The sequence below is a fragment of the Palaemon carinicauda genome, chromosome 13 (genome assembly GCF_036898095.1).
Source record: "Palaemon carinicauda isolate YSFRI2023 chromosome 13, ASM3689809v2, whole genome shotgun sequence".
In the NCBI taxonomy this organism is placed as follows: Eukaryota; Metazoa; Arthropoda; class Malacostraca; order Decapoda; family Palaemonidae; genus Palaemon; species Palaemon carinicauda.
The window spans coordinates 71,308,486-71,334,993 of record NC_090737.1 but is presented as its reverse complement, the minus strand read 5'-3'; the positions used below and the strand labels follow the sequence as shown (position 1 = coordinate 71,334,993).

Here is a 26,508-nt window from a genome sequence, read left to right as displayed (position 1 = left end):
CTTCTCAAGCCATGGTCAAGGCCAAGAACCTAAAGAGGACTGTGCCCTTGCAACCACCTCCACCATCGGTGACCATCCACACGGATGCCTGGACGGAAGGATGGGGAGGTTACTCCCATCAAAGGAAAGTCCAAGGGACCTGGTCTTCTCTACTCAAGACCTTTCAAATCAACATTTTGGAGGCCATGGCAGTCCTTTTGATGTTTAAGAAACTCTCCTCTCGCAGATCAGCTCACATCAGGCTGATCCTGGACAGCGAAGTGATAATGAGATGTCTGAACCGATAAGGCTCGAGATTGCCCCATATCAACCATGTGATATTGGCCATCTTCCGTCTGGCGGAAAAGAAGAGATGGCATTTATCAGCAGTTCACCTTCAAGGGTTCCGCAATGTGACGGCGGACGCTCTATCCAGGCTCAAGCCGATAGAGTCAGAATGGTCCCTAGACGCAGACTCATTCTCCTTCATCTTACAACAAGTCCCGGAACTGCAGATCGACCTCTTCGTGACGAGCGACAACAAGAAACTACCTCGATATGTAGCCCCATACGAGAACCCTCTAGCAGAGGCGACGGACGCCATGTCCCTTGACTGGAACAGATGGAACCGGATTTACCTGTTCCCTCCAACCAATCTCCTAATGAAGGTCCTCAACAGGCTGAGATCCTTCCGAGGAATGGCAGCTCTAGTGGCTCCCAAGTGGCTGAAGAGCAACTGGTTCCCTCTGGTAATGGAACTGAAGCTGAGGCTGGTCCCTCTACCAAACCCAGCACTATCTCAACAGGTACAGAAGTCGACTGTCTTCGCTTCATCACAGAGAACCCAAAACCTTCATCTCATGATTTTCTCACCTTAGCGGTTAAGAAAAGAATTGGGATCTCAAAAGGCAGTATAGACTTCTTAGAAGAATACAAGTCCAAGTCAACTAGAAGACAATATGAATCGTCTTGGAAAAAGAGGGTTTGCTTTCGTTAAAGCAAAAGGACCGAAAGAAATCTCAATGGACTTTTGTCTGTCCTTCTTTATCCACCTTCATAAACAAGGTCTGGCAGCCAACACAATAACTACGTGTGAAGTCGGCTCTGACTAGACCTCTGCTATACGCCTTCCAAGTGGACTTGTCGAACGAAATCTTTAACAAAATCCCAAAGGCATGTGCTAGACTTAGGCCTGCAGCTCCTCCGAAGCCCATTTCATGGTCCTTGGACAAGGTCCTACACTATGCTTCAACAGTGAACAATGAAGATTGCTCTCTTAAGGATCTGACTCAAAAAATGGATTTTGAGCGAAGCGAAAAATCTATTTTTGGGGGAGATAGCCATGTCGTCCTGATGGAAGGTTCCTTTAGTAGCTTCCTTAGGGTATATATGACTACAGTGGATATTCTCAGAGAATTAAACTAAAAGTTTCCAGCATTCTAACTTTTGGCGCGAGTACCCTTAAGGTTTCCATTTAGGATATCGCATAATAACAGGGGACGTATTCTTGACACGCCACATAGCTATCTGCACCAGACATAGCGTTTACGCTTCGAGGGGGAAGTTGGTGGGAAGATATGGGAGGAGCCATTACAAAGTTCTCCTCCTCCGTTACTGTTATGGGTACTCGGATGACGTCATAAGCGACGCCATTATGGCTGACGTCATCACTGCCCGCGAACTCCATTCCTTTTGGTGTTAAGACCAGCCCCCATGATACAGTAAGATCGGGAGGAGGCTTGCTAAGGCCTAATAGAGAATAAAGGGTGGGTCCATCAGGACGACATGGCTATCTCACCCAAATATAGATTTTTGGCTCAGGCCATGTCGTCCTGATGGAAGTGTACCAGAGCATTAATGTATCGAGGATTTTTTCCCCTCAGTAGTGCCTTCAACTTCTAGACAATATTCCCTTGGTCTAATGACCCAAGAGACCTGTGACATTACCGGTATATGTCACTTCAGTTGAGCATGTACTATGTTACTGCTTCCTGTCCCCCAGCAGGGATGAGTCCTATTGGACTTATGGAAATTAGTTGCATGATAAATGGAACTCACCCAGCATCAAGAAGTACCTGCCAGTCCCAGAGCAAGATAATAGGTAAGGTAAGTATAACGTGTTGGAACAAATTACCTCGGTCTAGATGAGTTTGTTTAAGCGGAGGAACGATAGAATTCTATTGTTCAATAATTTTATACAGAATAGAGGGAAAGTAAAACTCTCAAACAGTTTTTTATTACAATGTTAGGGCGAAATAAGATGCACGAAAACAGCAAATTCAGTTATTGGCAATAAATAAGAATTAGCATACATAAAAGTATTAAATGTAAATTGTAATAGAATGTAAATTAGTTACATAGACTTGGGACATTAGTAGAAATGGTTGTGGTATCTGAAAAGGAAAACTTGCCATCACACATGTTAATTCTGTAGGAATTGTAATGTCTTTCTAAAAATGTCTTAGATACACTTCATGTTGGAACACGTGGCACAAGTGTTTAGTCTATGTGACTTCACCTTAGTATATTCAGAACAGTCCGTAGTGTCACCACGGTGACACTATTTTCACTATGTTGCGCACTAGGGTCAACACAGACACCCTTAGAGTTAGAGCCCCATATAACTCACTGTTCATCACAGTACTAAGCAGCAGGTTTTAACACAATACCTGCAGCTACCACGAAGTGTTTAACTCCTTGCACCTGCTTTGCGTAGTGTTTAAAGAACACCCTCGATGACTTCCATCCCGTGAATGAGAGGAGACTCTCGAAGTCCATCGACTGGAAGAAGTTCAGGGAAGAGGCGACTTTCCTGGGATCGTGACCTGCGGTTGTACTGTTAGGATCCGCTCTGCGAATGAAGTAGGTGACCTTCGCCCTTAGTTGTTTAAGTGACAAGTCGGAACCCGATGTTCCCCCTTTAAAGAGCTGTCTTCCACTGAAGTCTGAAGTTCTTCGAAGATAGACCTTTAGACTCTCCACTGGACATACGGAGATATCTCCCTTCAGAGGGCAGATTCTCCAGGGACCCCACCTCTTAGTGGGTAGCTCGTTCTTGGCGAGAAATGTCGAGTCAGGAATGAGGGTGAGTTCGCCTGTTTCTGTGAACTGGATCTGGCCTGCTTCCCTTGATAATGCCACAATTTCACTGACTCTAACCCCCGAGGCTAGAGCAAACAAGAAAATTACTTTCTGAGTCAAATCCTTCAGAGGACAAGTCTCGTTGTCCAACCCTGAGGCAAAATGTAGTACCTTGTCAAGAGACCAGGAGAAGGGTCTCGGAGGGGCTGCAGGTCTGAGTCTAGCGCATGCCTTCGGCAAATTGTTGAAGATTTTGCTAGACAGGTCTATTTGGAAGGCGTATAGTAAAGGTCTTGTCCGGGCCGATTCGCAAGTGGAAATGAAGAAGGACAAAAAAAAATCCATTGATATTTCCTTAGGATTTCTTGCCTTGACAAAGGCCACCCATTTCTTCCAAGATGAGTCATATTGCCTTCTGGTGGATTTTGTTTTATATTCCTCTAAGAAGTCTAAGCTTTCCTTCGAGATTCCAAACCTCTTCTTGACGGCTAGGGAGAAAAAAATCATGAGATGAAGGTCTTGGGTTTTCGGTGATGAAGCGAAGACAGTCGACTTCTGAACTTGTTGGGATAGAACTGGGTCTGGCAGGGGAATCTGAGACGTGAGGTCGCACAGTTCCCTTGACCTCAATCCTCCCTGTTTCTTTATGTATGCCACCACGGTGGCATTGTCGCACATGAGGGCTACTGAGTTTCCCTGAAGGTGATGGGCGAATATTGCGAGGGCCTTTTGAACTGCCAGGAGCTTGAGCAGGTTTATGTGGAGGGGCTTCTCCTCCGGGGACCACTTTCCCTCTGCTGTGTCTTCGAGCAAATGGGCTCCCCACCCCTCCTTTGACGCGTCTGTAAAGAGCAACATCTCCGGAGGAGCGGACGTGAACGGCACCTCCCTTAGGGTGTTCACCCTGTCGGACCACCAGAGGAACATGTTCCTGAAGGCTGGAGTCATCCTGACTAAGTCCTGAGGAGGGCCTCCCAGTGACCAGAGGTCCCTCAGGTTCCATTGGACTGGCCTCAGCTTGAGCCTCCCCTGAGGAACTAACTTCTCGAGCAAGACCAGGTGGCCCACGAGTCTCTGCCAATCCTTGGCTCTCATTGATGCATTTGTCAGGAATGGTCGTATAACATGATCCAGGTTGTTCAGCCTCTCTTGAGAGGGGAATGCCCTTGCTAACTTGGAGTCCAGGACAATCCCTAGGTACATCATCCTGGTGGTGGGGACTAACTGGGACTTCTCTAAATTGATGGTAACCCCCAGTTCTCCTCAGAACTGTAATAGCTTCGCCCCCTGCTCCTTTAAGGCTGCCTCTGAGGCTGAAAGCGGCAACCAGTCGTCTAGATACCTGATGAGCCTGATGCCCTGCTTGTATGCCCAGGCTGATACTACGGTGAACACCCTCATGAACATCTGAGGGGCCGTTGACAGAACGAAGCAAAGGGTCCTCAACTGCAGAAACTGGGATCCCCACTTCACTCTGAGAAACTTCCTGCTGGAGGGGTGTACAAGGATCTGAAAGTAGGTGTCCTTGAGGTCCAGGGACATCATGAAATCCCCTTCTCTCAAGTCTGCCAGCACCGACTTTGGCGTGTCCATCTTGAAGGATGTCTTTTTGATGAACTTGTTCTGGGCCGAGAGGTCGATGACTGATCTCCAACCTCCCGTAGCTTTCTCTACCATGAAGAGCCTGCTGTAGAACCCCGGGGACGATTCCTGGACGGGTTGCAGTGCCCCCTTGTTCAACATGGCTGACACCTCCTCCTGCAAGGCTGCTCTCTTCTTGTGATCCTTGGGTGCCAGCCACTCTGCCCGATGTTCGGGAATCAGAGGGGGCGGGTCTGTCAGATAGGGAATCCTGTATCCCTCTCTGAGGACTGTCACGGATAACGGGTCTGCACCGTTGTCCCGCCATGTTTGCCAATAATGTTTGAGGCATCCCCCCACCTGTGGCGTGGGAAGGTGTAGGGGGCCTCCCTTCCTATCTCCTTCCGGGGAGACGGTTTGAGCGAACTCGTATTGAGCCAGCATATTTCTGCCTAAAGGAGGCCTGGGCTGGGGCACCACTTCTGCGGGAGGGCCACGGGGATTGATGCCAGGAGGGGGAGGGGGCCTCCTGTCTAACTGGTGGCGTAGGTGGGTAGGCCCCGTCCACCGATGGTCTCCTATGGGGAGGATGTCTTGCCGTTGGCTGTCTGGACTCCATCGAGTCTTTAAGCTTCCCAATTCTCTCCATTGTTTCTACTACTCACTGAAGGGGGAATAAGGTCTCACCCCACACCAGAGCATTTCTCAAGAACTTTGCCTCACATACGGGAAGTCTACGGGGGAGCCTGTTAAGAATCGTATCTCTCCTCCTTAATACCCAGTTTGCCGTCTGGGTCAGGGACTGGAATGTAAGGAACTTCATGGCCTTCCCTCCCGAATGTATGAGTTCCTGTAGTAGGGCCTGATTCTCCGGCACTGAGAGATAGTGGGAGAGCTGGAACCCTGCTAGGGTGCATGCCCACCAGTCCAGCCAGGAGGTCACATTTATGATATCCTGTGATGTGTCCTCCATCATAGCGGCCTCTGCCTGAGAGAAGACCACTGGGGCAGTAAGGGTCCTGTCATCTGCAATGCCCTGGCTTACCGTGGCAACGGCTTCTTCCAATGTCCGAGGCCCCGCAGGACGCCCGTCTGGCACATAAAACTTCTTTTGGGTCTTCAGTCCAGGCAGGAGCTTGAAGGACCCTTGGGCTCTGAGGGAGTTTCTATGTCCCGCGACAAACCGGTCGATGTGGTCCATGCCCAGGGCCACATCTGGAGCCAGAGGTAGGGTCAAGGATGATTTCTATTGAACTGGATTATCTACCATCCTTCCCAAACCCGAAAGCCAAGCCTGCTCTGATGACGGTTTAGGCTCGTCTAGTCTGTGGTTGTGTCGGATCAGTGCCAAGACCTTCCTGCAGGAGGACACTTCGTCGGGAGAACATTCGCCAGTGTCCAACAAGCCCTCTACCACTTGATCCTCCGTGTCAGCAGTATCCTCCATCACGGATGGATCCGTGGGGGGGGGGGCGTATCCCTTACTTCCGGCCGGCTCGATGGAGCAGCTGCCGCCATCATGGATGGAGCCGCCGAGGCGGAGGTAGCCGTCATGGGTCTACCCCCTCCTGGGGGAATCTGTGAAGATTAACTGCCCTGCTGTGCCAGCGGCTGCATCCGATGCCTAGATGGAGCCGGTGAGACTTTGGGCGTGGGCACCATGCTGCCGGGCCGAGCCAGCGGCTGCCTCCGCTGAGCGGATGGAGCCGGTGACTTGCCGGGCAAGGGCAAGGGAAAGTTAAAGTGTGCCAACGGCTGTATCCGACGCGTGGACGGAGCCGAAGGGACACTGGCCAAGGGCACGGAAGCGGCTCCAGTGGCCACCGAGGCAGGCACTGGAGCGGCAAGAGCCCTGTTCGACCCGCAAGGGGGAAAAGCCACTTTAACCCACTTCTTCCTGGAAGAATTCCTCTTCTTGTTCTTCCTCCTTGTAACCTTGGCCTTCTTCCTCGCAGGCCTGCGTTTGAGCTCGATTTCTTCCTCTTAGATCTCTTTCTCTTCTTTCTCGTCTCCCGGCCGCTGGAGTCCTTCGACGATGACGAGCTGGAGTACGAGGTAACGTCCGAGGTAGATGAAGAGGAAGAGGAACTATCTGAGTCCTCTGTGTCTTCTGCCACCAACCTAGGAGCTTGCAATTGTGCTACCAGGGTGACGGGTTACACAAAGTCCAGCGATAGAGAAGCCGAAGGCGTGCGTAGTGCCCCACGTGAGGCAAACCAGCCAGAAAACTCCTCCTCTTGCCGCATGGGTGACCTGAAGGGCGTCCTTGGCGCTGTCCACACAATGGAGCCGGGGTCCGAAGAGCACGTAGCTTGCCTTTCTCTATCTAGCCCGCCCCCGGAAACCACTGTTCCTGAAAAGCACTGCCACGATGGGGGGAAAGGAACTGTTCCTGACCTCCCCCACACCGGGTCTTCACTCGAGACGGGTCCTGCGGGCACCAGAACCTCGTCTACGCAACGCACTTCCGTCACAATAGCAGACTCCCCACTCGTCTGTGTAGGCACAATGCAACTAGAATCAATGACATCAGACTCATGGGGAACAGCAATGGGCTGTTTCCCCGCAACGGACTTACCTCGTCCCCTACTCTGGATAGGGGAAGGGGAAGGAGAACCTCTCTCCGAAGGCGGTGAAGGCGATGTCAACATCGAACCGATACCAGGTTTCCTAGTCGACCGCTTCGGTGCTTTTATCTTCTTCGTTCCCTACAAGGTCCACTGCAGCTCCGGCCAGGATGCACATTCAGGACACGTGGAGGCAGGCGAGCACACTTTGCCTCTACACGAGGAGCACAACATGTGCGGGTCGACGCTAAACTTAGAAAGCCATGCCCCGCACGACTTACCGGCCTTGGGCCCGGAACAACGACATTGGGATTCCATACGGGAATACACAAGCAAAACAAGTATCACAAGGAAAGGATGTGAATGGGAAATCACAAAGGGAACACAATGGTGGGTCGGACGGGATGTGAGAGAGAGCGGCGAGATGTTATCTACGCTGCGACCAGATGCTTACTGGTGACACAGACCTAGTAGCACACTTTCGCGTGCTGACCCCGGGTCGCCTCAAGGCGAGTATCCATCCGCCACGGAGGGACCCGACAAGGGAAAACGGAGATGGGGGAAATACGCAAAATTCTTGGTCGGTTAGGGAGGAGATCCCAGATACTCCTAAGAAAGTAGTTCGAGGTAAGTACTCCGTGTTGGAACAACTAAATTTTCAGATAAACATATCACCTTTAGACTTAGATAACCTTTCCCAGAATCTGACAGCAAAAATACTTTGGTTCAAATAATGCTAGATAACTTTCACATATGATGGTTTCGTATATTTCTATTTCAATAAAAACAAAAAGGTGAAACACACAGCCCAATTTATGTGGATTGTCCTACTCCTCTATCTTCAACTATACTCATTATAATATGCAATTTGATACTTTCTTCATCTTCCAAAATGGATCTATAGGTAAAGTAAAAGTATGGACACTTGTAATAAATATGAATAAACACAAAATTAAAACATACGATATTTCAAAATTACACTAAGCACATTCTGACTTTTGACAAAGGTCATCTTATTTTCTTAAAAAAAAGAAAGAAAAAAAAAAAACCAGTTCGTGAGTGTCTTCTCAGCTGTAATAATCTCAAGTGATTTTGAAATGATAGGTACAGGTAATAGAATTGTTACTGATCTAGTTATTCTTAAGAATATACAGAAATGACACCAAAATCTTTTTGCTACACATTTCTGATTCTCTACTTTGAATTAAATTCCTACCTTTGATAGAAAGAAGTTCCTGAACCCTAGCTTTAGCATTGTCACACTTGAGTCCTGACAAGTCTGCCAAAGGGTCATTAGGATCTAAAAGCAAATGACGCTCATGACCTAGTGATCCATCTCTAACAGCCTGTGAAGAGATCATAATTAATAATGTAATCTGAAAGCTTTTAATATGACAAATTCGGAGATAATTTGTATTTTTCCTAACCATACAAACCTTAGCTATTTACATAGGGTATTACTTTCGGCATAGCTGAAATGACGAGTCATTAGATTTTAACGAGGGTTAAACTACCCCCGCGCTAGTTAGCATGGGGGTAGGGGAGGGGTAGCTAGCTACCCCTCCCCCACAATACACTGGTGAGCTGCCTCACTTCACTTAGAGGTAGGACTTGTCTTGGGGGACAGGGCTGGCGGGCAAATATGTGTAAATAGCTAAGGTTTGTATGGTTAGGAAAAATACAAATTATCTCCGAATTTGTCATTTGTTCCGTAACCGAAATACAAACCATGCTATTTACATAGGGTGACTTACCCTTAGGTAGGGTGGAAAGTCCCCAGCCTTACTGGCTTTGGCTTAACCGGGGACTCAGAATCTGAGTGAGCAGCACTCGAGAAAAAGAGTCCCTGCACCTCGCAAGTTTCTTGCTACGCAAGAAACGTGCGGCCTACATAATCTTGTATGTGGAGGGAAGAAGTGTGACTTGTCCTAGAAAGTCGACCTGAAGTCCTTTAGCTGGAATTCTAGACTAGGACGTTCCCAATACCACCTCGTCAGGGTATGGGGGACGCGACAGTATTAACTTAATACTAGGAACACAAGGAAGCATGGTTTACCTGCAGAGGTTTGAGGTCAGCTATGCAGAGAACCCAGGATGCTGCTTTCCCCAAGAGAGGGGAGGATGAAGATAGAAGTAAGGGCCAGGCATACTTCTTTCATTCATGCAGTCTAAAACCGGGTAACAATGCCCTCAACCTTCTGCTACCTGTCCATTAAGGAGCCTGAGGTTAGACCAGCTGTTGTGTAGCCACCACGGGGCCGATAGAAAATGTATCGAGGCTCCTGTGGGTCACATCCTGCAGGTTGTGGGCTGTGAAGGTCGTTTGACGCTTCCAGACCCCGCCTTGTAGCACCTGCGTCACAGAGTAGTTCCTCTTGAAGGCCAGGGACGTTGCGATGCCTCTGACATTGTTTGCTCTAAGGCGACGTGACAGAGGAGGGTCTGGATTCAGGGCGTGATGGATGACCCTTTGAATCCAGGCTGAAAAGGCATTCTTGATGACCCTCCTCTCCGTCCTCCCTGTGCTCCCAAACAGGGCTTGCACGTGAGGACGAACTGCAGCTGTTCTTCAAGATAACCCCTCCGACTCCTTACTGGGCATAGTAGGAGAAGGTCTGGGTCATCTGTTACAGAACGGAGACTCGAAATCCTGGAGTCGAACCGAAGGTCCGGGACTCCAAGATTTTGAGTCTAGTAACCAACTCAGGGACGAACCTGAACGTTACCTCCACCTATCCTCTTGGATGGGCGACGTCGTACGAGAGACCAAGAAGTTTGCTGACACGCTTGGCCGAGGCCAGAGCGAGTGGGAGCACCGTCTTCCAAGACAGGTGACGATCAGAAGCCTGGTGTAATGGTTTGCAAGGAGATCTCTTAAGGGCCCTAAGAGCCCAAACCATGTTCCATGGAGGAGGTCTCACTTCCGACTGGGGGCAGGTAAGTTCGTAGAGTCGTATGAGCGAAGAAAGATCCAGCGAGGAGGAAATGTCTATTCCTTTCAGCCTGAAGGCCAGGCTTAAGGCTGAGCAATAGGCTTCCACCGCCGAGAGCGAAAGGCGCATTTCCTCCTTCCGATATAAAATAACTCCGCTATTACTGGAATAGTGGCATCAAGGGGAGAGGTACCTCTCCCACGACACCAACCACAGAAGACTCTTCACTTCGCCTGGTAGACCCCTGCGGATGACTTTCGCGGGTGTCGAGACATACGCTCCGCAACTTGTTGCGGAACGCCTCTCTCTGTGAGGAGATGCTAGATGGTCTCCAGGCGTGAAGCCGAAGCGATGCTACGGCTTGTGGTAGATGTTGCAGTGTGGTTGTTTGAGTAGCTCGTGTCGTGGGGGAAGCTCTCTCAGGAGTTCCGTCAGGAGATGCAGAAGTTCCGGGAACCACTCTGCATGATGCCGCACCGGAGCTATCAGAGTCATCGACAGGTTGACCAATAGTCTGGTCTTGTTGAGCCCCCTTCTCAACAGACAGAACGGTGGGAAGACGTAGACGTCGATGTTGTCCCACCGTTGTAGGAAGGCATCTTGCCAGAGTGTCTTGAGGTCTGGGACTGGGAAGTAGTACAGCGGCAGCTTGAAATTCAAGGCTGTCGCAAACAGGTCCACAAGGTCAGGACTTGTTGGCTACCAGGGGGGGCCCGAAGACCACTCGGTACTCTCTATCTGTGAGGCCCTGCTCAGACTGTCGGAGAGCACAGTCCTTTGCCCGGAATGAAGCGAGCCGATAGGGTATTGAGTGGACTTGGGTTCATCTCAGTATCTCTACTGCAAGATGAGAAAGCTGTTATGAAAAGGTACCTCCCTGCTTGTTGAAAAAAGCCACTACCGTGGAGTTGTTGTTCACGGAGTGACTCGCCAGGGTCTATTGGAAGTGTTGAAGGGCTAGAATATGGCCTTCATTCCTAGCAGATTGATGTGGAGGTACCCTACTGGTTCTGACCATAGGCCTGATTCAGAACATGCACCCCCCCTTCTTTTGACGAGTCCGAGAACAGCATCAAATGCGGGGGAAGGATGAGGAGATCCATTCCCTTGCAAAGGTTTCCATAGGTCAACTACCAATGCAGGTCCCAAAGGAACCAGAATGTCCGGGGAATCGTTGTCTTGATTCCACCGGGACTTTGGCCGCCAATGCAGGGATCTCATCCTGAGTCGGCCGTTTGGAACTAGCCTGGACAAGGAGGAAAGATGACCCAGGAGGCGTAACCAAGATTGGGCTGGAAGCTCTCCTCGTCTGAGGAAAGGTTCTGCGACTCTCCTCAGCCTTGCTATCCTGACATCTGATGGGAAGGCTTGGAGATTGGAGTCTAATATCATGCCTAGATATCCCAGTAGTTGAGATGGAAGCAGAGAAGATTTCTCGAGAATTACCATGATCCCTATATCTTGGCAAAGTCCCAGAAGCTTGTCTCGATGTCGAAGAAGGGTCGATTTCGAGACTGCCTCGGTTAGTGAAGGAGACGGATGCCGCTCCTGTGCGGCCATGAAGACATCAGGGTGAACATTCTGGTGAACACCTGCGGTGCTATGGAGAGATCGAAACACAGCACCTTCAACTGGTATATCTTGTTGTCTAGGCTGAATTTCAAGTACTTCCTGGAAGACAGATGGATTGGGATCTGGAAGTACCCGTCCTTCAGATCCAGCGTGCACATGAAGTCTTGTGGTCTCACTACAAGCCTGATCAACTCTGCTGTTCCACGCTGAACGAAGTTTGTTCGACAAACTTGTTCAGGGCTGAGAGGTCGATGACAGGTCTCCAGCCTTCAGAAACTTTGTTACAAGAAAAAGTCGACTGAAGAAGCCGGGGATGGGGGGGGGGCATCGATGACCTTTAGGAGAGCATCCTTCTAGAGCATGGTCTCGACTTCTGCCCGAAGGGCTAGCCCCTTTGCCGATCCCATGGCATAGGAGCTCAGCGACACTGAATTCGTTGTCAGTGGAGGTAGAGATGTAAAGAACGGGACGCGATATCCTTGGCTGATCACAGAGATCGCGCAGGAATCGGCCCCGAGTTGCTGCCACCTGAACGTGCAACCTTAGGCATCCCCCAACTGGGGACCATGCAGGGGGGTTGCCAATCCTAGCGTTTGCGGACTCGGCCGCTCCCTCTAGGATTATTGCCTCCCCAGGAGGACTTCCCACCCTTCTTGTCTCTGACAAGAGGGGGCTGCTGTTTAGACACCTTGTCTTAGCTGACGAGGCTGTTGTTGAGGCGCTAGAGGCTTGTAAGGTCCGGATGTAAGTGCCTTTGGAGGAGCGAATCGTGATTCGACTCCACCTCTCAGTTGTCCGTTCCCCGTCCTTGGGCTCAAAACAAGGTCTTTCCAAGGATGGAAGAGTGTTTGAGCTTGCCGAAATCCATGGTTGGGACTTCTGAGAGGAACCTCTCGGTCACTGCATCTCAATGCTTCAACATCGAGTTTGCCCACAAGTTCGAAACTTGGTGAGCCGGGAAACAATGGTGCTCATGCCCGAGAGGAGGAAAGTTTCCATGACCTCCCTGGAGCTCTCCATGGACAAATTCTCGGATCGCAACAGGATGCCCAGAGATCCAAGCCAGACGACCAGCCACGAGGTGGCCTGCATGGCACACTTTGCGGCTTTCTCCTGGCTTAAGATCTCCGAAGTCGAGAATGTCACCTGCCGGACGGAGAATTTCTCGAGAGAAAAATTCCCTGGTAAGCCCCTTCCACGGAATGGTGGAGAGGAAGGGCTAAACCAGGTTCCCCCATGATCTCGAAGTACCTCCTCTGCTGACGGCTGACAGACTCAGTGTCAGCGACTCCCGCTGGAGGGAAGGGGATCGGACGATCCTGAGGAGTAGAGATGATGGGGCCTGCCTGAAAAGAAGGAGAAGAATGTTGCCCAGACATCTCTGAAGCTTCTTCCTGCTCCTGCACGTGCGCTGCTTTGCATCTACAGCTGAGAGATCATGCGGACAATGATCTGAAAGTACGCGCTCCAGAAGACTCGCCAGGTTGCCCGTGTTGCGAAACCCGACGGGAATCGCGGACGAAATCTTGCTGGCGCTCACGCGATGGAAAACCGTTGGTTCACGCGCAGGCGAACATGAGTGAGGGGGCGCGTGGGCGTAAGGGCGAGCGCAGGCGGCCGGGACTGGCGCTCGCGCAATGGAAAACCGTTGGTTCGCGCGCGGGCGAACATGGGTGCGCATGCGTGCGGGCGCGCGGTTGTAAGGGAGAGCGCAGGCGGCCGGGAGACCGATAGCGCATTGACGAGCGATGGCGCGTAAGCGAGTGATGGCGCATTGACGAGCGATGGCTCGTAGGCTGGCGAAGGCTTGTTGGCGAGCGGTGGCGCGTAGCGACCGATCGCGTACAGGAGAGTTAACGTGTGGGCGTGTAGGAAACCTACGACAATTGAAGCATTGGCGCGTTGAAAACGCTTGCGCGCAGGCGAAGAATCGCGCCGGTGCTTAGGAGATCGCTGGTGCGCAAGGAGAACCCAGGGGTGCCTGTGAACGCCCGTGCGCTACCTTAGGTGTCTCCTGGGCGGCGCGGTGTGAAGTGGAAGCGTGCTGGTGCGTTGGCGCGCTGGAACTTGGAACCGCGCGTGGGCGCGCTTGGCGCGAAACTCCAGAAGGGCACTGCGAGTCCAGAAGAATCTGTGAGCGCCTGTGCGCTAGCGTAGGAACTTCTTGAACTGCGCGCGACGAGGCAGGAACCGGGAGATCGTAGGCACGTACAGTGGTACCTCTACATACGTATTTAATCCATTCCACAACCGATTTCGGGTGTAGAAAATGTTCGGTTGTCGAAACGAATTTTCCCATAAGAATACATTGAAACAGGATTAATCCGTGGTTGAGCCCAAAAACCTATGATAACTCCTAAATAAATTACTACACATAATTACACATGACAATAATGCACACTAAATTAGATAATAGACATGTAAAAAAGAATAATTATAAAGAAATAATTAAGAAACGGGTTTTTAGCGTCACTTTACCTTAGAAAGTCCAGCACAGGTGTCTGTCTTGCTACGCAGAGAGGAGACGGACGGGCGGCGAGGAGGTAGAGGGTGACTACGTACAGTACACTACCGTAACTTATTCTAACTTACACTAAGTGAACTTTAACCTAACTTAGCTTATTTATTTTTTTTCTATTTTTATATTTTATATTTTTTTTTTTACATTTTCTTTTTTCTTTTTGATGATTAAATTTTAATCACTTTCACTCTCTTTCTGTTTCAAGATTGTCGAGATCGTCGACATGTTTCGGCCATATTCTTTTGCAAGTTCACTCACGCGGATGCCACGCTCATGCTTTTCAATAATTCCTTGCTTTACTTCTAAAGAAAGCATTTCCTTCTTCCTTTTCTCACCACTACCACTACCACTGGCAAAACTAAGCCTTTTAGGACCCATGATTTACGTAAAATACCGTAAAGGAATGAACGTAAAAAATCACGATTAAAACACAGTTAATAGCAGAACGCACAGGGCACAACCACACGAAGCCGATGAGAACAGAGGAAGGACCCAAGCCACGCTAATTTAGGGTCCCTCTGAGGTCGAAGTGCTGCCTTCTATCGGCGGAAATGAAAAATACATCTGGCGCTATGAGTGCCATCTATGTGTACGGGTATTGTTTACTTCGGGTGTCGAAAAAAAATTCGGGAGTAGAGTAGGAACGTGTTCGAATTGTACCTCGTGTGTCGAAAAATTCGGATACAACCGGTACGACGAAAATTGCTTACTTCGTGTGTCGAAATAAAATTCGAGTGTAGAGTCGAAAAATTGCTCGAATTTTACTTCGGATGTAGATACGTTCGTATGTAGAGGTTCCACTGTAGTTGCGTGGCCAGAAAATATGCGCGGCCAGATGCATTATCACGCAACCCCGTGTCATCTTGTATGGAGCCTTTAGCTGAATCAATAGATATATCAACATCCATGCCTATTGTTAAAACGATATCTGAACAAGATCTGGGCTGGAGTGCTGAATTATTACAGACTGAGCAAAGAAAAGATCAGAAATTAGAAAAAATTATAAATGCTTTGAAAGGCAATCATAAGGAAAGGGAATATACGTATAAAGTATAAGCAGCAGAATTATATAATCAAAGATAATATTCTGTGTAGGACCGTGACAAGGAAAACCCGCAATACACCACATGTAACTAACGACCAGGTAGTGGTAACAATCTCACTTATTTCCACTGTCCTAAATTAGTTGCATGCAAATCCATTGCATGGACACCCGGGGTTCTCATTAATGTCACAAAAAGCCAAAAAGCCAAAGTTTTATTGGCATACGATGCTTACAGATATAAAAACACACATAGCTAATTGTCGCACATGTCAGGAAAACAAAGGGCATACAAAAACACCTGTCAGCCTAGGGGCTTATCCCGTGCCCAATCAACCCTTTGAAAGGATACATTTAGATTTATTAACAGGATTTTACGAGTCAGACAGAGGAAATAAGCACCTCTTAGTAATTGTAGATGCTTTAACTCGATATACAGAACTAATAGCGCTTAAAACTAAAACTGCGATTGAATGCGCTAGGAAGTTTTACGAGTGTTACATTTGTAAACATGGAATTCCACATATGGTAATCTCAGACTTGGGTGGAGAATTTAATAATCACTTTCTTACCTCATTGTGTGAATTCCTTAGCATAAAGAAAATAAATATCTTGATATATCACCCAGAGTCGAATGGGCTAGTGGAAAGAGCGAATAGGAAGGTTTTAAATATATTAAGAGTAACACTAGGGGGATCAGACCCCAACTGGGATATTGCAATACCTGCGGTACTGAGACTCTGAATCATTCATATCATATATCAATTAAAATGTCACCGCACGAGGCATTGTATGGTACCCCAGTTAGAACGCCTTTCCATGTATTAACGCCTACAACTAATTTATCAAATCCTTTAAAAGAATCTATAAATGTAAGCAAAAGCCTTTTTGATATCCTTCGAAAGAATTTAGAAGAATCACAAATTATAATGAAAAGGAATCATGATAAAATAGTGAAGCCAACTAAAACATATACCGTGGGTGATAATGTATACATACAGGTAAATGTACGTAAAGGACTCAATTATAAACTAACACCTAAGTTTGAAGGCCCATTTAACATTTTGGAAACATTAACGGCCAATAGGTTTAAAGTTCAAAACGTATCCCAACCCACTGATGAGAGAATCGTACCATTGGCTCACATAAGAAATTAAAATAAGAGGGAAAGAAGTGAGGGAAAGATTTTTATTTTTTTCATTTTTTGTGAACATTGTATGTTAAAAGTGTTTCTTCTTAATACAGGAGTAATTACATATATTTTTCTCATTACAGGTTTCCAAGATGAAGTTTTTATTGTTAGGAGTGATATTGTTTGCTCAGACATTTTTCTCGTGTGGGATGAGCTCTAAAACTAAAAGTATAGATTTTAAATATGGCACTATAGTTGAAAGACAAGAAGACATTTTTATTACATTAAGTAACGTAGTTGTTGAAGTGTGTATGCAAGCAATTTTTCTCCCAGAGAATGACGTCACTAGCTTAAAGAGCGCCATTTCAAGGTTTGCTGTTTCATTAAATGAAATGCATAGAAGACACTTTCCTTTTAATACAGAGTTTGCTTGCATCGACACTAAAAGTTGCAGAGATGCTATCTGACAACTTGCTAAATAAGACTTACGAGGCAGAATCTTTGGCTCGTGACCTTTTGATGTGGACAGTAGGACACGATAATCTTGAGAAACGTAACCCGTTTATTTTTGCTACACTAAACATCTTTGGTTCTACAGTATTGCAAGTTTAGGCTTAGGAATTTCCAATCGTCTTAAGATTAGTAATCAAAATAAGAAAATTGAGTTTTTGACTCATGAAAATGAATTGATTATGTCAGAACTAAGGAATCAGTTAGCTTCAATCAATCAAATTATGAGTTTGGTAAACGAACATTCTAGTAATATCAGTCAGATTATGGAAGTACAAGATTTGTTGGCAACGTTAACGTATTATGATTCAAAAATAGATCACATACATAATAGAATTGCACATTTCATTGAGAAATCAAAAGACTATGTGGAAGCTATCACGTTAGCGACTAAAGGTGTACTGTCACCGCATTTGTTGCCAATAAGAGACAACGTTAATTGTGGAGAACGGACGGGAGAAATTAGGTTATGTTCCTTTGTTAGACGCACGTTGGTTAGAATTTTATTACAGCCTAATTACAGTAAGCGTTGAAAATCACAGGATTATGATTACAATTCCCTTTGATTCTTCCGATGCATGGCAATCTTACAGGATATCACCATTTCCGACTTTCATGACGAATCACTCAAATCCAGTAATATCCAGTTTGACAGGACACGTATTGATTTCCCCAGACAAGGAAACATATAAGGTCATTAAAGACTTAAATCAATTAACTCACTGTTCAGACGCAAAGGATAAAAAATATGTACAGCTGACTCCTTTGAATTCCATAAAAACTTAATGGATTCACATGAAATAGGTATACTGCTAGACAGTGCTCTCTCCCATACACATGAAAATTGTCTGGAAAAGCTTTATCCCTTTGACGATAATAAGTTCAATTGCAGACTGAACAACGGCTCGTGGATACGATACGACAAGGCCGGCTTCAATGTATCATGCCCGGACGGATCCACGTCCTATTCCCAAATCTTCGTTGCAGCAGATGGTTGTATCGGGACGTCCCCGAATTACATGGTTCATGGAATCAAGACTGTCATCAGAGAACAAGCCTACTTCGCGAACTTCACGTGGTCGACAACAATTCCATCTTTACCTCTCCCATACAATGCACGTGTGGCTAAGCGGTTCATGAAATTGACCGAGATGGACCACCCGACACCGACTTATGCAGAACGTCGATTCTACGTGTTACTAGCCGTAATCAGCGTTACGGTGATGATATTTATCGCCATTAACATCCTTGTTTGGCGTAGGTTAAAGAGAAATAAGATGGAGATCAAACAGAACGTTTTGCCATGTCCAGACAAAACACCTTATTTAATTCAATTTACAGTAAAGCCATTTGAAACTGGCCCCTTCATTCGTTCAAAGGAGTAAAATTGTCTTGGAAAAGTGTTGTGCACGAAAAGCAGTTAGTACGCTAGTAATATGTAATTGAAGAGACTATAGAACATTTGCATTTTAAAAAACATTTAAAAAATAAATCATTTCTTGGGCACCTAATAAAATATATAAGCCTGAATGTTAAAAATAAAGAATCTATGGGCATCTAATAAAATATATAAGCCCTATATATAAATATATACTGTATATATATGTACGAAACCGTGGTACGTGTACGTACCAGGAATTCGTGTTTGTGCACTAAAATTGTATCTTTACCAAGGTAACAAATATTTTTATTGGTTACCGTATTATAATAATCTATATTTTTGACAAAGGTAACAACTATTCTTTAACAAAGTTACCGAATCATATGTATATCAGTATTTTTTTTTGTTGGTACCATATAATCGTTTGCTAGCAATGTACCATATATATGATCTGTATTTATCATGCATTTTTTCTTTGTTTTGGCAATATTTATTAAGTATGCATTATTATTTCTCTAATGTGCCTATTTGAACATTCGTCCTCATTTGCTTATGTCTAAAGTTAAAAAGAAAAAAATAATATATATATATCCAGTCACACTCCTAGTAAACATATTTTGACGTATTGTTAAATTTTCAAAATTTAGGTAGCTGACCGAGCTAATGTAATATATTAGATATTACTTGTTTAAAACACATGACCTACAGGTCACTGTAGAAGTAAGAGAAGTGTGAGAAATGCCATAGTCATATCATAAGCAGGAGGCGAATACCAAACCTCAGCAATGTAACATTTTTCATGAAGAGTACACACAACCAAGCCCGTGAGAAAGAGTTGTCTGTGAGAACGGAACAAGTACATTCCGGTATTAATGTTGTGTTTACTATAAATCCTTAAGTGCTGATAGAACTATATAAACTTTAACGTGAATATGGATATTTGTAGCAGTTCACTTTGAGATGTCATGCGGAATGGTCATCCGACCAAACCATCTTTACTCCTGTGATGGAGATGTTAATACTGTTTTTAAAGAATAAACTACAGTATTTTAAATTTAACTTACTTAGAGTTTACTTGAAGATGTAACATACCAAATCTAATCTTTAACACATTGAAGATGACATTTGAAGAGAACTCAAATGTGTGTTAACAACAGTAGCACACCAATACATGTTCCAATGGATTCCCAACCATTTAAACTCTTGAGCTGGAGAGAGGCGAGATTTCTTGTAGTTGATCTTGAAGCCCAGATGTTCCAGGAACTGGAATACCTTCGTGGCTGCCTGCAGACAAGCAGTCTTGGATGCTGCCCACACCAACCAGTTGTCCAAGTATGCTGCTACCTGAACGCCTTCTAAGCGTAGCTGTTGTACGACTGTGTCCGCAAGTTTCGTGAAAATCCTTGGGCTATGTTTAGTCCAAAGGGCATGGCTCTGAAGACATACTTTGTCTTCTGTAGCTTGAATCCTAGATAGGAGGGGAGGGGGTGGCTGACTGGAAGGTGCCAGTAAGCATCTGCCAGGTCTATTGAGACTGTGTACGCCCCTTTTGGTAAAAGGGTCCTTATGTGTTGTAAGGTTAACATCCGGGAATTGTTGTTCTCGATGAACTTGTTGAGTGGAGACAAGTCTAGAATGACTCTGAGTTTGTCAGAGTCCTTCTTGGGAACACGAAACAGCCTTCCCTAGAATTTGATGGACTTTGCTTTCCTTATAACCTTTTTGTTTAAGAGTTCTAAAGTATATTCTTCCAATAAGGGGGTGGAGTGTTGGAAGAATTGAGGAAAGGAAGGTTGAGATCTGTTCCATTTCCATCCTAGTCCATTCTTCATTAGGCTGTGGGCCCAGGGATCGAAGGTCCAATGATCCCGAAAGTGAAATCTTCCTCCTACCTGGAGCATCTCATTGCTTGGATGATCCGGAGGGTTTGCTACCCTGACCACGTCCTCCTCTACCTCTTGAGGGGTTTCTTGAGGAGCCTCGTCTAGATCCTCTACGTTTCGGGCGAAAGGTAGTGGTGTGCCTCTCAAAACCTGGGTTAAAGGCTGGTGACTGGGCTACCAGCTGTTGAGGCACCATCTGGAAAGTGGTTTGCGGCTGAGCAACCATTTGGGGCACTGTGGTCATGGTCACTGTAGGATGTTGCACAGGTCGAGGAGGCAGTCTTGGCTTCTTCGTCTTCCTCTTAGATTGGGGACCAGCATCAGGGGAAGATTTTCTTTTGGCAGACATGCCCCACTTTTGAAGAAGGTTCCTATTCTCCGTGGCGGCTTTGATGACTATATCTTGGACTGCTTCCTTTGGGAAGAGGTCCTTGCCCCAGATACAAGAAGTGATCAAATTCCTGGGCTCGTGTTTGACCGTTGCATTGGCACACCCAAACTCTCTGCAGGCCCTCCTGGCCTTCACAAAAGCGTACAAGTCCTTGACCAATGTAGATATATGCATCTTGGATAGGACTGTATACATGTCTAGGGTGCTTGCGATGCCTGCACACATCTCTATGCAGTTCTGGAGGGACAGAGAGGTGGCTAGTCTCTCTTTTGTCTCCTGTTCTCTTCTCAGTAGAAAGACCGACAGCTTCGGAGGTTCTCATTGAACTGCTGTCCTGCAATGTCCGCGTCGAGCTTTGCGACAGAGAAGGTTAGATGGACCTCATTCCAATCCTTCTCGCCCGTGGGTAAGGCTAGAGACAATGGTCTACACTCCTCTAGCGTAGGGCATGGTTTGCCTGCATCAACTGCCTTTAGCACACAGTCGAGAGCTTTCGACGTGAAGGGGAAAGCTCTGGATGAAGGAGCAACGAAAGTAGGGTGCTTCTTGCTCAACGCAGAAACTTTAGAGTTTGTGTAACCTGCCTTCTTCAGGCTACTCATCAAGAGAGCCTGTGCCTTGTCATAGTCAAAGACCATGACCTCCTTAGGTTCCGTCTCTTCTTTAGACGCCGGTTCATTCTTCAGCCTGATGAAACACTCCGGGTAAGCCAAAAGGTTTGGCCAGAATTGGATATCGTTGAGGGGTATGGCCCCCATCTTCTCAGAGACATAGAGTTTCCCATTCATCATGGGCATGAACTCCGCGTACCTCCAGGGATTGGTTTCGGAGCATTGGGGCAGGTCAGAAACTCTGGGCCGCTTGTAGGATCCACGAGAAGCAGTTACGCGGCTTGCTTCCCTGAATTGCTTCCTCATCTCAAGCTGTTCCTTGCGAAGAGTATCCATCAGTTGCTGGATCTGGGCCATATACGCTTGGCCTATGGGGAACATCGGGTCTGGTTGAGGGGTTGGAGCCAAAGAGGTTGACGGCACAGGCTGAAATGCCAACACAGACAGTAGAGGGTCTTCCGCTTCTGTCGATTCGAGTTCTTCTTCCTCCTCAGGTGGCTGGGCCACCTCTTCTTCAGGGTCTTCTTGAAGGAGATCCTTTTCAGTGTCCGAGGACACTTCTGACATCCTTTCCTGATGGATGTCCATGCCTTGTAAAGCCTCGTTCATGTTGGCCTCTATCGCTAGTTGTATGCAGGGAGGCTCGGGTCGTACCTGAGGCATGACTGCATCAGATGTCACCTTGGGAAACAGCACGCTTCTAATCGACTTGGTTGGTAGGTAAGGTCCCGGAGAGTTCTTCTGGAACCCTCTTACCCACTTCCGAAGTGTTTCCCTTGCAGTATCCCTCGACTTCGTTGTCTTGGGATCGCCGAAACCCTCAGTCATCAAGGCCGAGCAGACGTTGCAACCATTGGGTCCCAGTATCTCAGGGTTTCAGTTGCGGGCATGAGGCCTGCACATGTTGTGGCCACAAAAGTTCTTACTTTTGTGGTTGCAGTACATGACTGCACACTTCACCTTGGACTCCTCCTGTAAGGAAAGAAAAAGTGAAATAAGTATGGGGTAAATTTATCACACTGATAAATTAATCTCATGCATTAATAATAGAACTTACTATTATCATTAAAGCTTAGGATAGTAAGCTAGAAAAGTAGTAGGAAAGACACATATCTGTGTTTCCTGTCCAGGCAATTGCTGTGACCTCCCTCAATATTAATATTTTAAATTTCCTTATTGGGGAAATCTTGGGTGGAAAAGCTCTAGTACTTAGAGCTGAAGTCAGTGTATACTAACACTAACCCTCCCACAAATGGAATATTAATACTGTAGGGTAAAGATATTATGTTCTGATGACCTAGGACTCATCAGGATATTGAAGGAATACTTCACTTCAACATTATTTAGCGGTCTCACGAATGGACTGTGAAAGGATACACAGAATATGTTGGAAAACATACTACTGTATATTATATACTATAGTTTTCTAACTGTTGTATTTACTATACTGCAGGAATACTGGCTACTGTATAATCTTATACTGTAGTTCTGCCGGCATGCTACCGGCTAGGCTAGTACCTGACAGCACTAGCCGACAGAGAGAGAGAAAGCATGGAGAGAAGGGCTACTGGTTGTAGGGACTACTGTCTCTACTGCCTTCTTCCAAAATGAGGATTCAAAGGGAAGGGGAAGAATGTAATAATTCTAGCTTCCATCCAGCCACAATATCTGTTGCCGGCTGCTTTACTGGTTCCAGGGTTTGTGGATGGCAGTCCAAGAGAGGACTGAAGAATACTCAAAGTTATTAGGGTCTCCCACTGGCAGCCGTCATGGCCGGCACAACCTTTCTCGGAGCCTTGCTTCCATTAGGAGGAAAGTCGAAGCGGCAATCAAACAGCCTTTGTAGGAGCCCGGCCGGCATCGCAATCCGCCTGGCAAGCGGGGAGATTGTAGAATACCGGCCATGGATGTTGTGACGGCTAGGCCATCACTAAAGGTCAGAAGGGGAAGGGAAAGGGTCTTATATTTTGCGTCGAAAGAAGGCGGCATGTCTGACTCCTACTGTAGGCAACAAACACAGAAACATAGTTTCCTATGCCGGCGCCGTCTTGGGTGGCAGAGGAATAACGATTCCTCAGTCTAAGACCTTGCCGGATATAAGACATATCTTCTAGACCACAAGGGAGAGGGTGGCAGCAACTGTACTACCACTTTCGGTTGTGGACTAGGGAAGCCGGGCTTCCTATGCCTGCAACTGTGAAACCCGCAGGGGAATGACTATTCCCCCGTCAGTAGAGTTGCCGACAACAAGACTGAATACTCTGAGTTACTGTCGTAATTCAAAGCCGGGATACCCACCGGCAAAGAGGTAAGACAGAAACGCTATCCCAGTCAAGTCGGAGTACACTACTCTATGGCAAGACCAAGATATGGTTGTCGCTTAATGGCGGCACTCAGAGGGAAGGAAGGGTTTATCCTTAAATCTCTAAAAGATACGAGTATCGAATTATGTTAGTAATTCTAGATATGCTATCGCCGACTGAATTGATAAAACGCTACAAGAGGATAAACGAGGATAACGTTACTAAAGTATACTAAAACCCATTAGGCTAGCCTAACTCGAGTCGGGATCTCGGCTACGCTACATCACCGAGGCCCTATCGTATACGATCGAAACTTTTAACAGAGAGTAAATATTACATGTATAATCTGATCTTCACTAGTATAATTTGCCTAAATAGCTATAATTCATTAAAGCTAAATACCGGGGACGTCGTACTACTAACTAAATAAAACATTTATGGCGTAGAACAGCAGTCCAAAATGGCCGCCTCCGGTGATGGCTCTGCTCCACTAAACACATCTAAATTTTTCTAATTTAACTGTGAGAAGTGAGCTAAAAATTATACACAGAAAAGATTAAATACTCAACTTTCCAGAGGATAAAGATGCTGGAGAATGCATGGCAATAATCCTTGAAATAGTAACAAAACCGAGAGCAAGAGGGAGATACACTGTGCTTAATTCGCTACTAAAAAAGGAAATAGTTCACCGTAGTAGTACGGGAAGGGGATCCACCGGGTAAGCTTGAAGACGGCTCCCCTTCAATTTCGCCACTCTTCCCCCTTAGAGCGAAAACTCTATTCGGGGTGAAGATTGCCATGTGTCGTATTAAGAAATACGTCCCCTGATATTATACGGTATCCTTAAGAATTATTTTAAGGATACTCGCACCAGGAGTTAGAATTCTGGAGACCTGTGGTCAATTCTCTGGGAGTATCACTGTAGCTAAATATCCCTTAGAAAGCTGCCTAAAGGAACCTTCCATCAGGACGACATGGATGAGCCCAAAAATCAAAAGGAGAAACATGACAAACTTATAACAGAGTTTGTATTTTTCCTAACATACAAACCCGAATTCTTTACTATAGGAGATATTCTAGTGCGAGCCGGAAAATACGGCAGAAAACCTTAATAAGGTCGTTAACGACCGGACAGGTAATTACCCACCTGTCAGTGGTGGGGGACCGCCGGTCGGTAGCTGTTATTTATCTTCAATCGGATTCTAGCTAGGACTATCCTAGGGGGGCGGTGATGGAGGGAAGATTTGTGTAAAGAATTCGGGTTTGTATGTTAGGAAAAATACAAACTCTGTTATAAGTTTGTCATTTGTTCCTACACTAAATACAAACCCTCATTCTTTACTATAGAAGACTTAGTCTTGAGGCCAGGGTGGCCAAGGAGTTCCCTATCCCTAGGGAAGATAGTCCTCAGACTAGACTCTTTTGAAGCAACATTCCATTAATCTTCTTTCTTTGTGGATCCCCAGAATCTCAGTACGACTGAAGGTTTGTAGCTTCATAGAAACAAATGTTTCAGGATGAAGTGGGTCAGGAACATTCGACTCGGACCCCTTCAAACTTAAGATTCCCCCGACCTTGCAAAGGGGAAACCTCGTGACCACGAAAATAACTTATACCCTGTGAGAGGAATCAGATGAGTATCATACCTCATTTCCATTGGCGAGTCCAGCTGAAACTGGATACAGACTAGGATCCCCAGATGTGGGGGAGAAGGAGACGAAGAAGATCGATGTATTTTCCTTCTTAAAACCTAGTGTAACCCAAAATCCTCAACCAATGGTTACTGTCCCCTGCAAGGGCGTAAGGTAGTTACAATACCTGATGACCTGTCACAATAAGCCTTATAGAAAGGGTGTCTAGAGACCTATGTGTCACGTCGCTCAAATAGTGAGCAGTGAATGTAGATTGGTGTTTCCAGACCCCAACACTTAAGACTTGGGAGACTGAGAAATTTCTCTTAAACGCCAAAGAGCCAGCCACTCCCCTAGCTTGATGGGCTCTGGGTTGCGCTGCCTCTGAGTCTCCGTGAAAAGACCTCGCAATAACTTTCTTGAGCCAAAAAGATATGGTGTTGCGAGAGATTCTCTTCTTAACCCTGTTGGTACAAGGAAGAGATGACGGAGACGTGGTCTGAAAAGTCTGGTGCGCTTCATATATTTCTTCGACGCTGTGACTGGGCATAGTAATGACTGGACTGCATCCTGTGTTACCTTATTGAGTGTGGAAATTCTCGAAATCTCTCATCGGAAGATGAAGGATTATGAGTCTAGCCACCAAGCCCGATAAGAAGTTGCGAGACACTCGCTCCCCCATCTCTTTGAATGGGTGACATAAGACAGACCATGTAGCTCACTGACCCTTTAGCGGAGGACAGAGGTACGAGGAAGACGGTCTTAAGGTTCAGAGAGTAGCCTGAGGCCCTTAAGGGCTCATAGGGCAGACCCTTCAGCGAACTTAAGACACGTCTCAAGGAGATGGTCTAATCTCAACTGGGGGGCAAGATCACTCCAAACCCCGAAAACAACCAAGGTAATGACTTTGAGGCGGAGACGTCAACCCCTTCTCCGTCTACAGATGAGGCTCAAGGCTATGCGATAGCCCTTAACCGCCGAGACTGAGAGAAGCTTTCCACACTGAGGTACAAAAGGAAGTCTGGGAAGTACTGATCCTTCCTTTTGAGAACCCAATTGCTCCACATTGTCGCTGTTGTAGCGGTTAAAAAATCCATTGTCTTAGCCCCAGCAGTTAGGACTTCTTGTAGGGACTGCCTAGAGTTAAGGTTTGACAAGTTCTCGTGGCTCGTAAGGTAGCCGACTGTATCAGACCACGTGTCAAGCCAGAAGGGACATTGAAGTCGCTTCCCTTGCCGAGGCTTCTGTGACTGAGAAGAGCCTGGAAGAGTAGAGTGTCTCTTTGAGGATTAGCCTGGTGTAAGCCTTGCCGTGAGGGGATCCAAGATCAGAGGAGAAGGTTGACGTCTCTGATCTCGGAGAACCGACCAGGTTTAAAGGTCGCTCAAGA

General features: G+C 46.6%; 1 protein-coding gene across 4 annotated transcripts in view; it reads right to left on the bottom strand.

The window, feature by feature from the left end:
- The window catches only part of botv (exostosin like glycosyltransferase 3), a 449,715-nt gene that overhangs the window by 370,454 nt on the left and 52,753 nt on the right, over window positions 1-26,508 (bottom strand). For all 4 annotated transcript variants that reach the window (XM_068385646.1, XM_068385643.1, XM_068385647.1 and 1 more), the window contains exon 3: window positions 8,425-8,554. In XM_068385646.1, the coding sequence (XP_068241747.1) occupies window positions 8,425-8,554 (130 nt within the window). The remainder of the gene's footprint in view (window positions 1-8,424; window positions 8,555-26,508) is intronic.